At 36.1% G+C, this 15,251-nt stretch overlaps 1 protein-coding gene across 9 annotated transcripts in view; it reads left to right on the top strand.

Moving 5' to 3' along the window:
• Positions 1-15,251, top strand: part of LOC117400196 (catenin delta-2-like) — a 366,132-nt gene that overhangs the window by 311,512 nt on the left and 39,369 nt on the right. For all 9 annotated transcript variants that reach the window (XM_059022195.1, XM_033999746.3, XM_059022197.1 and 6 more), the window contains 2 exons: positions 1,283-1,450; positions 8,777-8,927. In XM_059022195.1, coding sequence (XP_058878178.1) covers positions 1,283-1,450; positions 8,777-8,927 — 319 coding nt within the window. The remainder of the gene's footprint in view (positions 1-1,282; positions 1,451-8,776; positions 8,928-15,251) is intronic.

Below are 15,251 nucleotides of genomic sequence, written 5' to 3'. Positions count from 1 at the left end.
TCATGTATGCTGTTAAAAAATCGATGATCTTGGTCCTGTAAGAACTCCTACTATATTGTTATACTGTGTGTATGTATCTCATACATTTTATGTGTTCATTACATTTAAGTGAAACCTTGTGTAAAGAATTGTGTGTCATACAGTACAAGGTTTTGTTCAGGCTTGTTCAAGTTGTTCTGCATAATTTTCAGAGAAAGTGTGTATATTTGATCATGTTGACATTTTGTTTAGGTTAATGTTGTAAGCAAGTGGGGTTTTGTTTGGTATATAGGGTGGTGCTATGCAGAGGATGTAATATGTAATGCAACTAAGATTTAAACAGAAATCTTTTGTATTTAAATTCAATTTAGAGCCTTACTCCGGTTAAAACAAATGGCTTTGAGAAGTTCATCTTTTATTTTTTTTATTTTTTTACATTATAATGAAAGCATGGAAACTCCCTATAAGGCTCTTTTCCATGATTCTTTGTATTTTTTTGGCCACAGTCATTTTGCACTTAAAAATTGGCATTGCCAACCAGGTGGTTCATTAGTTCAAAATAGTTGCTTTACTCTACAGAACCAGTATATTAAGGAGTACCACAGCCAGAAAGCAATAAAACAGAACTGAAACAAGTGGGGAATAAATGGTACATTTTTGTAGGCACAGATTTTTCAAAATAAAATTAATTAAAATAAAATTAATTGGAAAATGTGTTGTGTTTCTGAAAGGAGGATCCTCCCTCTAATCATACGTAATCAAACTGTTCCTATAAATAGCCTTTTGCCTATGCTTCCTTGTCGTTTCTTTGTTTGGTCCTCCTCCTCCCCTGCCTCCACCTTGCAGCGTGCCTTGTCCAGGAGGAAAGTGGCCCAGCGTGCCACTTGTCCAGCCCGCTGGCTATAGCTGTCATCAGTCAATGGTCATTGCATCACAGTTCAGCTAGTATATGAGGCAGCTATAGAGCTCCAATGGACAAGGCCATGGGCCAAAATGTATACCTATACATTTTGGCTAGAACCAAAGTCATTGTATTTTTATCTTGCTCCTAATTGTATTATTATTTGTACTGTGATTCTTGAAATGTAGTTTTGTTTATGACTGTAAGTCGCCCTGGATAAGGGCGTCTGCTAAGAAATAAATAAATAAAAAAATTAATATATTACTTTCCTTCATGGGCATGGCTCTGTCAAATGCAATAAAGAATTGTCAATTCAAATAATTGGATATCTCCTTTATGAAATCATAATTTTTTGTGTTATTAAGAGGTATAGTAGATTTTAAAACTTTTTTTATTTCACAGTGGGACGGTGTTCTCCCAGAGTCTGCAGAGCCTCCAAAAGGGATCCAGATGTTGTGGCACCCTTCAATAGTCAAACCCTACCTCACGCTCCTCTCAGAGTGCTCCAATCCTGACACTTTGGAAGGGGCAGCAGGAGCGTTACAGAATTTGGCAGCAGGAAGCTGGAAGGTAAGAAAACCATCACAACATCTTTCTACTCATGTGATAGCTTCTTGGATATATGATGCACAGAAAAACTGTTTGATTGGGGCCCATATGTGGGCGGCCAAATGTGATGGTTTGCATTTGGTGCTACGGACTGAGCAAATCCAGCACTATAATGATATGATGGGGTACACCCATCCCTATGTTTATTTGTATCATTTTTGTACTATTATAATTATTGTCATTGTTTAATGTTTTTGTATTATTATTATTGTTAAATGTAGTTGGCAGGGACGGGGTTAAACTCTCATCTCTGCCAAATGAACCCCATAAGAATGAGTGGTTAGCAGCTAATCGTTTATTGAAGAATTGGCTGTCGATAACGCTGTGCGGAATGTGTTCGAGGGCTAAACAAGGTAACTGACAACCAGTTAATCGCTCGACTAGGGATGTGCTTTTGGTAAATTTTTATGAAGGTTTAAATGCAATGCATGTGTCAGCGTTTAAACCATATCTACATACATACACAAACACTATTTTTATTACATTATGATGTATACTGACAGCCCTGGTTAGTATTTTCTAAGCAAAGAAACCCTAAATAAGCAAATAATGTTTAAAAAAAACAAACACGTACACACCAAAATATATATTGAAATTAGGGCTGTCACTTAAATTTTTGATTGGTTAATTTATGGGCATTAGTTGATTTAACCGGTAGATTCATCCGTGCACATTTTTAATAAGGTAAAGATCTTATAGCGGCTGTCCTGTATGTAATACTAAAAAATCAATAGAATCTAAAAAAAAAAAAAAAAAATAAGCCCAATGGGAATTTGGTCTTTTTAAAAGCATGTATATTATTATTTTTATCTTGTGTCTATCTTTGTAATTGTACTGCACTATTGAGATGTACCTGTGCTGGCCCTGTGGGCACAAAGTGAATAAAATAAACTAAACCTTTTTTTTAACATTATATTATATCAGACAACAAAACAACACCAGTAATAATAATAACTAGAACTGTCAGGCAGTTTTACGGTTCCCAAGCCCCAGAAGAAGCGAGTTTAGTTATTGATATTTGACAAGTTTGAAATCAGTAACTTCACCAGTTCTCCAGAAGAAGATTTTGAAAGTTTTTTCCAAAAAATGCTTCAGGCAGCCATCTTGGTTCATGCATAAACACCATTTTTGAAAAAGTCAATTGTACTGATACAGGCATGATGGTTTTCAGGGTTGGAGTTAATCAAGTAAACTGTTTTTAAACTGAAGCAGTTTTAAATTTAAGAAGATGTAGGTCTGGCTGCCATCTTGTTTTTCAAAAGAACACAATTTTTCCACATTTGAATTCTATTGTTCCCAGGATGACACCTACCAAGTTAGGAGTTAGTTGGTTAAACGGTGTGCAAACAGAAGCAGTTTGATGTTTGGGGCGCGTTTTGGCGAATTTGGTGGCAGCCATTTTGATAGTAAAATTTATCACAGCAACTTCTGCTTCGCAAACTTGAAGCAGGTTTGGCTGCTGATGACGTATGCAAAGTTTCAGATCAATCGGTTCACCACTTCCCAAGAAGAAGATTTTGAAAGGTTTTTCCCAAAAATTAGTCAGGCCGCCACCTTGGTTGACGCAGGAGCACATTTTTTTTTGCATCTGAACTGTAATCTACACGGGATGATACTTACCAAGTTTCATGTTGATTGGTTACACCGCATGCGAACAGGAGCAATTTGAAGTTGATGGAAGAAGAAGAAGAAGAAGAAGAAGAAGAAGAAGAAGAAGAAGAAGAAGAAGTTTCCCAGTCATTCTGGCTTGGAAGCCTAATTTAAAAAAAAAAAAAAAAAAACAGCTGCTGCATATGTTACAGAATCTATCAAATGCACAGATCTCAATACATTGTCATAGTAACTCTACTGTTCTGAGAGAGAGGGAGAGAGAGAGAGAGAGATTTCATTAATTAAATGTTTCAGTAAGAATACATCCTAAATATATACATTACATTGTGCAAGTTATTTCATGTCATTGCTATCAAGCTGTTTTTAAATGTCAATATACAATCATATACTCGAACATCCAGATAAGTAATGGCAATTTTGTTTGGCATAATTATTTACATACCACGTTTTTCTCATCCGGTTCCTCAAAATACTTCCAAACGTGGCTTTGCTCCTTTGTTTAGAGGTGCCACTTTATTAAAAATATATAACAAACTTCAGAAAAAAAAATGCTTGTCATTAGCTTTATTACACCATGGAGCTGATACCATACCGCTCCTACTACAGGCATAAACACACACAGTGCACCAGTGAAGCGCCAGATCAACCGAGAATAAAACCCACCCCAGTGTCAATCATTCTGTTACACCAAATAGAAAAGCTACTTGGAGGCAATTTCCAACCCCCTTCCTTTTTATAATATCCACCCTTACTGTGGTACCACAGCAGTAGGATATGCAACAGACTGCTGTACATGATGATAAATTACTAAAATTAATACATTAAAAAATGCATTTGGTGAAATTTGTCACATGACCAATTATACATCTAGCATATATTTTCAACGTTTAACCACTTCCTAGGAGTTTATACGTTTTAAACGTTTCAAATTCCCATCCCTACGCTCGACCACTGTATATTATCAGCAGCTTTTGCAGAGGGTTGGTTGTTCGGGGAAGTAGAGACTGTGAGAAAGAGAAATGTATCTAAAAGACAATTGCTACGCGTACTGGAGCTGAACCAGCACGATACTTGTTTTGTTTTGTGTGTGTTTGTTTGTTTGGCCCTCGTGCTGTTTTGTTTATTTATTTAAAGTTTTTATTCTTTTTAAAAACGAGCGCATTTGTGTCTCACCCCACAGTACTTGTGCCGTGTGTATTTCCTGGTCTGGTCTGCTGTCACCCACCAAGCCATCCTGTCTCAATCCCCATTAGAAATACATAGGAATTTAAGGTTATACATACCAAAAACTCTGCACAACTATAAAATGGTTGCTGAATTCCACCACGTAGGTGTCTGCACTTTGATGTGTATAAAGCACACTCTGATGGTTCTTTTGTCTACATAAGTAGAATCTCAAAGTTCCATTCTGTTGTGTTGTGCCTTCAAGCCGTAACAACTCAGCATTGTCATTATAAACACAGAAATGCTGGAAATATGAACTTTCAACCTTCTGATTGGAAAATCCAAAAAGTTATAATGGATTCTGTGTCTCTAGAATTGATTTTAGCCTTCCATTTTGACAACCAATCCATATTCCAATTACCCATTGTGAGGTTTCACGGTGACCAAAATACTACAAAAAAACAAAAAAAACAAAAAAACATCATTCATCCTTATTGAAAATGTCATTCACAAACACAAAAATCAAGATATACAAAACAAACACAGTTATGGAAATAGCATTCAAAATTGATACAATTTGTTAAAATAAAATAACACTTTACTGTTCTTTTACCATGCTTTGAGCAGACTAAACATGTTGTAGATTTTGCAGCAGAGATCATCAGATTTGGTTTCTGAAATATTTAGATGTTTCATTGTTAAATTATATGTCATTGTATGTCAAAATAAATATACAAAGCTAGTGCTATATACAGTATATGTGAAATTCTCTGTTTCATTAAAAATATGTTTAGTCATCTGTGCAACATGTCGCCAGCAACAGATAAGCCATAAATTGGCTTACTGGCGTCTTGCATCACATAGAGAAAACAAATGAATCCCATTCCGATAGCTGGAAGGGTCAATTTAAAGGCAAAAGGCTGCATTCTTCTCAGCTCTATAATCCTCAAAAAGACCGTCTGAAGATCGATAGACCTCCTGGCCTCCCGGACTGAAAGGCTAAAGTTTGATAGCTTTGAACTCAGATTATTGATTGAATTACCCAGTCAAGGCTTTAAGCTGTATGATACACTGTATGTGGTAAATATGAAAGGGGTTATCTTGATGCGATAGTAATATAAAATAGTTATATGTCGTCTGTCAATCTGCCGGCTGATGTTGGAAACCCATTTCGTCCACTAAAGCAGTCATTGCTTCTCTCTTTCTCTGTCTGTCAATCGGTATCTCTTTTGCTATATTTCTAAATTGGCATATGTCTGCATGTCTGATACCCTGTTACAAGGAAAATGTGGTTGTAAATTTCCTTCCAGCAAAGGGACATTTTATTATCAAATAAAATACATTAATATTTTTTAGTGAAAACAGTAAGAATGTTTGCAGAAAAAAAAGATCAACCAAAGTTAATATTACTCATTAACTAGTAAATAGAGAATCTAGGTTATGGTGCTGTGTGGTACAAGCTGGTCTACAGCCTTCTGACAGGGCAGAGCAGCCACCCATGAGTTGTTTCAAAGTTGTACCCCATACCAATTGTATATTTTTTTTATTATGCATTGTACTTTTAAAGTAAATTGCAGTTTTTTAAAAATGTACCTGACATTCACACTGGCAGTGTCTCCCGCTGTTTGGTGTCATACTGAGGGGCTGGAGTTCTGTGAAGCACTGAGGGTAAATCAAAGATGTCCTTACGGTTACATTTTTTTTTTTCTTGAATTAAACATATTTGAACACGTTCTGTGTTTTTCTTACTAGACACAAAGTTTTTCTTAACCCATTAAGTAACAAATATAATTTCTTAGCAAAATCAGAACACAGTCTGTATTCATGCAATGTGATAAATTACATTTAGACTTAACTTTTGTGGTTAACGAGATTATAGTAACAATATAGTTAAAGAGAAAATTAAAATAACAGGTAGATAACAGTTAAAGATTCAGCAGAAAATGACAAAGTATCCAGTCCTCCTCAAATGAGGACAATGGCACTTAATCAGTTAAACTGCCATGTTTTTGGTATTCCATGCTTTCCTTAGGCCTCCTTGTTCCCCTGTATTGTCTTAGGTTGGTTGTTATCTTTCGTTTACAGTTCAGTGGTCTTATTTTATTTATTTACTTTTTTGTTGTTATTGTGTTTCACCTGAATAATGCAGTGTGAGACAAGCCATCTGATACAATACATCAGTAACTATTATATTTGAAAACGAGCCCCTGCCGACTTTAATCCCTAACCCCAGTGCAAAGATCAGTGCACCGCTCCCTGTGGTTCCCCAGCCAAGATCGGCACCTTAAATTCAAACCACATGACTCACCCTGCATTCTAAATAGCAGTGCTTTTACAAGGTGAGCTTAAGTATTTTTACCAGTGTATGAAAAAAAATATTCTAACCAGAATAGTGAATAAACAGACAATAAATATAACTGTATGGTCTAACTTGACCTGGACAGATCTCATTTTAATGTAATAGTATATGACTGATTTATATATACATTTTGGGTTCCATTAACAATCAGTCTACCATTATTTATCTAGAGATAAACAGATACATACAAATATGTATGTCTTTGTGTGGCAGGATGGCTTGCAGTGGTGAGGTGTGGTGACGTCACGGACCAGGAAGTAACAGAACCAAAACAGTGGATGGGCGGGTGAAAGCTGAAACGTAACGGCGTTCAGCTGATTTTATTAACTAAATAAACCAAAAGATTTAAACAAACAAAACACAAAACAAAAAGGCGTGTTGGCCAAACAAATAAACAGAAACAAGTATATTTACATATAGCAATTGTTCTTAACTGTTTTCTCTCTCTCCTCGCTCTCTCTGCTCCCAGTACTCTCCTCTGTACACTCCTCCCCGCAGCACGGACAGCTGCAGGTTCTTATACTCTGGCCGAGGGGTTAACTAGCTGTTAATTATCTTATTACCCCTCGGCCACGGTCTGCACGAGTTTAGTAAGGATGCGTGACTGTCAGCTAGTTAAATAATCAGTAGCTGATCAGCCACGCATCCTCACGAGGTTTTAAATTATACAAAAACAATAACAAAAGACGCAACGCTTTTATCCGCGCCGCAAACAAAAATACAAATAATAATAAATATATATACTGGGGCGGGACACTCCGCCACACTTTGATTTCACAGTTGCCTGAAAAAAAGGTGACCAGAACTGAACACAATATTCTAGATGAGGTCTTACTAATGCATTGTAAATTTTTAACACTACTTCCCTTGATTTAAATTCAGCACTTTTCACAATATATCCAAGCATTTTGTTGGTCTTTTTTATAGCTTCCCCACATTGTCTAGATGAAGACATTTCTGAGTCAACATAAATGCCTAGATATTTTTCATAGATTCCTTCTTCAATTTCAGTGTCTCCCATATGGTATTTATAATGGACATTTTTATTGCCTGCGTGCAGTACCTTACCCTTTTCTATATTAAATGTCATTTGCCATGTGTCTTCCCAGTTCTGAATGCTGTCTAGATCATTTTGAATGACCTTTGCTGCTGCAACGGTGTTTGCCACTCCTCCTATTTTTGTGTTGTCTGCAAATTTAACAAGTTTGCTTACTACACCAGAATCTAAGTCATTCATGTAGATTAGGAAGAGCAGATGACCTAATACTGATCCCTGTGGTACTCCAATGGTTACCTTGCTCCATTTTGAGGTTTCTCCTCTATTTAGAACTTTCTTTTTTCTACATGTTGACCACTCCTTAATCCATGTGCATGCATTTTTGTGTTCTCAATATGCAGTAATCAACCTACACATTGCCATCAGAGTGTCTTTCATCCATTAAGGTTTCACAAAACAACCTGAAACAACTGTAAACCTGAAAAGATGGGTGGCACATATTTTTTTAAGTGGGTAAAATGTACCTTGGACTGGCCTCCTTTATTGCCAGCTAACTGTTACTAGTCTTTTAAGTTCTAAATGCAAACTGCTACAACAAAAGTTTGCAATGCAAAGTATGTACTGCTATGAAAAATAATGGTAAATAAAAAAAATAAAAAACTATGTTAACAGGAAAAAAATACGTTGTAATACAATACCATTTTCAATGTACCTGATTTTTAGGAGGGTTTACAATAAACTAGTATGTGTCCTGAGTTGTGCATCATTGTATTTGGATTGAGGTGGGGCTATGCTAATGGTGGGACTATTCTGTAACATATTGGGACATATGGAATAATAAAATAAATATACAATCTTTCTGTTAACCATATAGCAAAGCGGAATAGCTTTCATAGTACATCCTCGTTAAAAATAGCTTTGGTAGCCTTTTATAGTGATTTCAGTTTCATGGAGTGCTGCATAATTGTGCTGTAGCCTGATATTTAGCACATACTGCTTTTCTTTGAATTGTGGCCAATCTAGGATTCTGCCCCTGGTACAGTGGTAATGTATAGCTACATTGTACACCCCCACAATACTTACCTTGTCACGTTTCACCGGGCTGTCATTGACAACCTCTAACCATTTTTTCTCCTTGATGTTTTCTTTTTCACAGTGGTCTGTGTATATCAGAGCAGCGGTCCGAAAGGAGAAAGGTCTGCCTATCCTGGTAGAGTTGCTACGAATAGACAATGACCGGGTGGTGTGTGCAGTTGCTACAGCTTTAAGAAATATGGCCTTAGATGTGCGAAATAAAGAACTTATAGGTATGTGGTCTTTATACTGTGCTTCCAAGTGTTCTAAACATATTATCATTCCCTTGCTAAAACATTTGATAAAAAGGCATATGGGAGGGAAAGGGGGTGTTTTGCTTTGACACACATTTAAATGCATATATTTTCAAACCAATAATATTCATAGACAGTACTATTTTTCTTATCTGTTCCTGCAGCCTAAACTACTTATCTCATATCTGTTACTAAGCATGGAGGTAGTAATGGCTGGGTTTGGTCTTCCCAAACTCTCTCAATGACATCAGTTGAAAATGATTTACACTTTTGTAAATCAGAGCCAATATTTAAATCTGAAGCCTGTTTGGTATTTACCACATTTACTATTTACCCTACCATGGGCAAAGACCTGATTTGTAAGGAACAATATTGCTGCCCAATATATTAGTGTCTTCCAATTGAAAATACACATCCACTTAGTTTTTCCCAGGATCGTGAGAAAACAGAAGTCATTACTGTCGAGATCGTTCTCGTTTTGTCAAGATCACAACATAAATGTCATTATCTCAGGTAAACATAAGTAATGAATTCCATTTTTCTCGAGATCCTGGGATAAGTGATCTTGTGATCACGAGATAATGGAATAGTAATACCGAGATGCTGAGATAAATGATCTTGTGATCACGAGATAACGGAATAGTAATACCGAGATGCTGAGATAAATGATCTTGTGATCACGAGATAACGGAATAGTAATACCGAGATGCTGAGATAAATGATCTTGTGATCACGAGATAACGGAATAGTAATACCGAGATGCTGAGATAAATGATCTTGTGATCACAAGATAATGGAATGGTAATACCAAGATCCTGAGATCAATTATCTTGTGATCATGAGATAACGGAATGGTAATACCGATCCTGAGATCAATTATCTTGTGATCATGAGATAACGGAATGGTAATACTGAGATCCTGAGATCAATTATCTTGTGATCATAAGATAACGGAATGGTAATACAGAGATCCTGAGAGAAATGATCTTGTGATCACGACATCATTATTATTATTTTTTTAACAAACTACAGGTGTCTGCAGATGTATACTGTTTAATAATTGTGGTGGTTATATATTTGCCTTACAAAGAAGCCTGTATTCACTAAACAGAGGTATTTTACTAAGGAAATTGTTTTATGTATATAAAGGTATTCCACCATGTTTTTATATACTTTTTGGACAGATGACCTCTTATGTTCCCAGCTGTTCCCTGAGGTCACAATAGGCTGATCTGTTAGTGGACTATGGAAATCAATACCAATTAATATATTAATGCCAACACCATACTTGAATCCTTTGTCTACTTTGAAGATTGATCTGTTTGAGTGTTCCTTTCCACAAGATCGGGAATACTATCAAGGTTATTTGAGATTTTAAATACTTCTGTATTAGGTGAATCACTGTGAACTAAACAAGCTAATGTAAGTATGGGTTGTAAAACATAACTCTTTGGCCAGAAACAAACCACATGATTTACTTCCAAAATGACATGTCCTCCTGCAGTTCACAGTAATTTTCCCCTACTTGAATACACACTGTATCCACAGAAGATTTTAAAACATCTAAAGTTTGTACTGTTTTTGCATATAAATTACCACAAAATAATTTGAATGTTTAAGCAATTTATAAACATTCTGCTCTGGGGAAAAAAAGGGGGAATTGACATAAGAATTTAAATGAAGATTGTATTGAAGAAATACAAAGGTTTATGCATACCATTGGCACACGCATCTATAAGTTAAGAGCAATGAAATTCAAAGTATGTGTGAATAGTGGCTTAGCTCTTTTAAAACCCCTGACACTATGACAGACTATTGATCATTTTCTGTTAAAATCTAGTGAGCCGTTGTATCTCCATGGTAACTGCTTCACTTGTTTCAGGCAACTCCAACAGAGCTAAACATGATGGTAACCACCAGGAAACTATTTCTCAGGGATATGGCATTTATTCAGCATTCAACTGTTTTTCAGTTATTTTATTGATCATTATTCAATGCTGTAAAAAAGGGTACAGCCTATGTTTGGAACAGTCTCTAAGACATTGTGTTCCTAAACAATTATAATGATTGTACCATTGATACTTCAGTGCTTCTAATTGAATTAGTGGAAATAGTGGAATGTCAAGAGAGGTCTGTAACCTTCTCAGATTCAGACATACTGTACTACTCTGAGCTATCCATTTGAGCGCCCTTCTTTCTGTTTGATTTATGTAACACTATCAAAGTGTGATGGCCTTTATACAATGGATTGGCATTATAGTGTGCTATCTAACTGTGACCTGACTATACTTTTGCAATGGAGCAACATGGGCTTTACTGTTTTTTTAATTGCATGTGCTTCTAGTTGTAGTTTACATTAAGCTTACAGTAAGTTATGATAATTCACTTTTATGAAGTAAAGATCAAAAGAGAGAGACCATACAGCCCATCAGTGCTCGTCCAGTTCCTAGTAGCGCCTAGTTTATCTCATAACCTTGTTAAGCAGTTGGATTTAGAGGAATCTCTAAATGAACAGAAACTTGTACTTGGATACAAAAAAATGCTCTTATGATTCAACAAATAGGCTTCCATTATCAGTTGTTCATAATAGAGTTTTTTTTTTTTTTTTACAGTACAAGTATAGTGTTTTCGGTTACATTCCAAAATGCGTGAGCATTTTTTTAATCTGTCAAAATATGTATAGTAGTAACTCGACAGTTACTACTATACACTTAAGTCGTACTTTCTTTCTTTTGCTGTCTTCCACAACGAAATCCCTATGGTCACGGGCACATTCTTCTAGGGTTTTTTTTGTGTTGGCATTTTTGTATATTTTGCCACAATTCTGTCTTAAATCATATCTTAACTTTTATACAGCTTTAAATCCCACTAACAAGCCTTCATCCTGATTGTAATCTCGTTTTAAATCTTGCAAGCAGAGTCTCCAATAGAAATGTAGGAATGTGCTGTCACTCAGTAGTAGGGGTGGGTTTAAAGTATTCAGAACGAATTAATGATAAATGCAAGTCAGAAGGGCGTGACATTGCCCAGCAGCACTGGGAAATGTATCTATTATTATTTTTGTAGTAGGTTTTATTTTTTAATAGGGTTTATCGGGTTTATCGGTTAAAACCGAAAATCAGAAGCCCTATTTATAATTTGCCTTAAAAGCCAAAAAATAATTAAACCGGAGCTGCAACCAGGAGCATTCTGCAACAATCTGTGAGATCTCCAGTGAATCCAGCTGTTCGTGGCCTTAAATTTCCTCCTTAATCTGGAAAATAGTACAGATTTAAAACTCACAGGATTATTGCTCCCACCCCCCAGCTCTCCTTTTGTTTCAAGAACCAAACAGGAGGAGAGCAACACGCTCCCTTTTGTACAGCAAACCCCGCCCCTGTAGTCAGTGGAATACCAATCACTATGTGACATGAATTCTTGAAGCACTTGACTCGAGAGATGCAGCTGCCATACTCGCACTGCCCTCTTTTACCAAGATGGCGCCCCCCAACAAAAGTGACTTGCATCACGGTCATGTGATCGTAGTAAAATAAGTTATCTCAGTGCCCTCTACTTGTCTGGAGGCTGAATTACAGACTAAAACCCCCTTGACTTATCACAGTTAAGTATACTTTTTCATTCTAATTAAAGTAGACCTCTCATCTTTGTTCTGTATTTGTTTAGGAGTTTAGAGATGAACTCTGTTATTCTTTGCTGTTATGTATGTTTTTTAAATCAGTTAATACTACAGGCCTTGTTTTGATTCAAGTGTTAAGGCAAAGACAGGAGAACAGGACAATTGTATCAGTTAAAAACAGGCAATAAGCAAGTTTGCTGCAGGAAGGATCAGTTAAATTATTATTAAGGACACTAGTTTTCTCCTGCCTGAAAAGTTACCCTTGCTTCAGAATAGGGCCACAATTATTAAATACAGTGAACAACTTTGTTTCCCCTTTCTGCTGTATTATATTATTCAAACTGTTGTACCTTTTCAGTGAAGAAAAAAAAAATCTGTGCCATAGTAAGTTAAATGTATTCCCTGCTAAATGAGAAATACAATATTTCATGTGGAAAAGAATCCCCCCCTGTACACTTAATCTCCCCCTTATGTAGTAAAAACATGCATTGGCACAAATTGAAATCCTCATGCTGACAGTAGAACATTTATTGTGTTCATTTAGTTGCAAGGACCCAGCACTTTCCCAAAATCAAATTACCATTATTTACCCTTTATCAACACCAGCAGTAACATCTTGCAATGTTAGGTTGGTAAGCAAGCTAATGTAATTACATGCTACTCAGCATGCTTGGCACAACTGCAGTTTTTTTTTTTTTTTCAGGCACAGCTATGAAATTTTAAAGGGAGGAGCACTGTGTAGCTTTAGCAGGGCATAGCCCATATACAAATACAAAATTGCTGACGATCATTGTATGCATTCATAGTTATAGTTAGTTGAAAACTAGGTCATGCTTTATTTTAAGGGGCACTAGTTTGACAGGCCAACAAGTATTTAGAAAAGGTTGCCATTTTTGTTTATGGTTAATGATATTGTTATATGAAACAGATAGTTTCTGAAGATTTATTAAGAAATTTGAAGGATAACCTTCCGCAACAGAAACTAGTTCCTATGAACTATTGATATTCAGGTAAGATTTTTCTTTACTTGAGTTTCAATTTTGTGTTCATAGACATTCATTTGAATGTTGCCGTTAACTGTACAATTCTTAAAGTGACTGTCAATTGTTGCAGAAGGGGGCATTCAAGTGCAGGAAGGGGCTTTGCTTTCATCTGATCTTATTTTTTTGTTTGGCGATGCTGTAGTACTTCTCTAGTGATGCTGCTGGACACAAGCGATTTCTGGACTCTTCAGACATGAATCTGCGGTGACATTCTTTGTTCCGTTCGTTGGGATTTTTGTGATTTTTTTTTGTACTTTCGTTAAAGGTCATGGTGGCATACTTAACAAAGGTGGTTTTTATAACAAAGTAATCTGCCAGTAGTTGACTGTTTCCTTCTTTTCCCCTGCGTCCAAAATGTAACTGGATGTCAAATCAAACTTTATTCACAAGACCAACAGCTGTGTCAGGGTTCAGGGCTTCAGAATGTTTGATTATTTGAAAATCTCTTTCAGTTATTGCATGATGATGATGTGTTTTATTCCGGCCTTCTCTTCTAAGTTTTTTTTTTTAATTGTACCCACAAACACGTTGTTTGAACTTGTGAATTCTGTGTCGCTCATTAGACACCAGGGTTAACTTAACGGGGGGTCATTTAAATGTCTTTTCAGTCCAGCACGGAGCACAACATAGCTGCTGATTCCATATTGATCGCCTTTACAGTTTCGGACTGTGCCATAAAAAATTCTTAAGGATATTATTTAGCTCTTCTTTTGTTAGTTGGGTGAATTCAATTTGTATTTTTTTTCAGACATTAAAGCATTTAACAGCCCAACTAGTTTGTTTGGTGGTATTCATTTCATTTCTGGTTTTTTCTAGCACATCTCCTCAGCGTGATGGTTTAACTTTTTCTTTTCTTCGCTTTCGGGAGACTTGCAAATATGAGCCGATGCAGCTTCTATTTCTACCCGTTTATTGATTGTCATCGGTGCAAACAGCTCAAAAGTGATGCCTTCAGTGGTGTATTCCATGACTGCCAGGTATTTTGACAGGTGTTTCTTTTTATTATTATTACCGTTATTTCAATAGGCGCAGTGATACAATAGTGCCAACAGTTACTATATCGGGGATGATATCACGGCTTAGAACCATTTATTGGCCAATCAGCATGCAGCATTATAACAATCCGTTTTATAATGCAACACAACCCACACCCTGTTGTGTGTTATCCCTTACATAACCAACTTTATTGTAATACTCTAAGATGTTCAAATATGTAGAGCGTTTAGAATTGCAAACTTTTAATTACTACTTTTGAAAGCCTATAAATACATGTATATATCTCAATCCACACAAGAAATATGGTTAGGGATACCAACCTAATTTTCTCAGACATCGGCATGTACTGTATTTTCAGAAATTGGTGAAGTATTTTACATAAGTGCCATTGCATTACCTGATTGTGCACTGCATGTGTTTAATTTACACATACATTTTCAAATGTTGGTAGTACTGTATACATTTATGTTCTCATATCTTGAGTTACCATAAAGTAATGGTTTCCTAAGTAGTCCCATCGGAATAAAACACAATCCTAAATCAGTATTAATTTCTGTATGAAGCAAGCTAAAACTGAACTAACTATGTGAGCATTTTCATTCAGAAATGCTGAGAAATTGTTTAATTCTAATTTCACAATATATTCTA

The sequence above is a fragment of the Acipenser ruthenus genome, chromosome 4, assembly GCF_902713425.1.
Source record: "Acipenser ruthenus chromosome 4, fAciRut3.2 maternal haplotype, whole genome shotgun sequence".
Classification (NCBI taxonomy): Eukaryota; Metazoa; Chordata; class Actinopteri; order Acipenseriformes; family Acipenseridae; genus Acipenser; species Acipenser ruthenus.
Note: the sequence above shows the minus strand (reverse complement) of the source record. Positions and strands in the feature narration are given on the sequence as shown.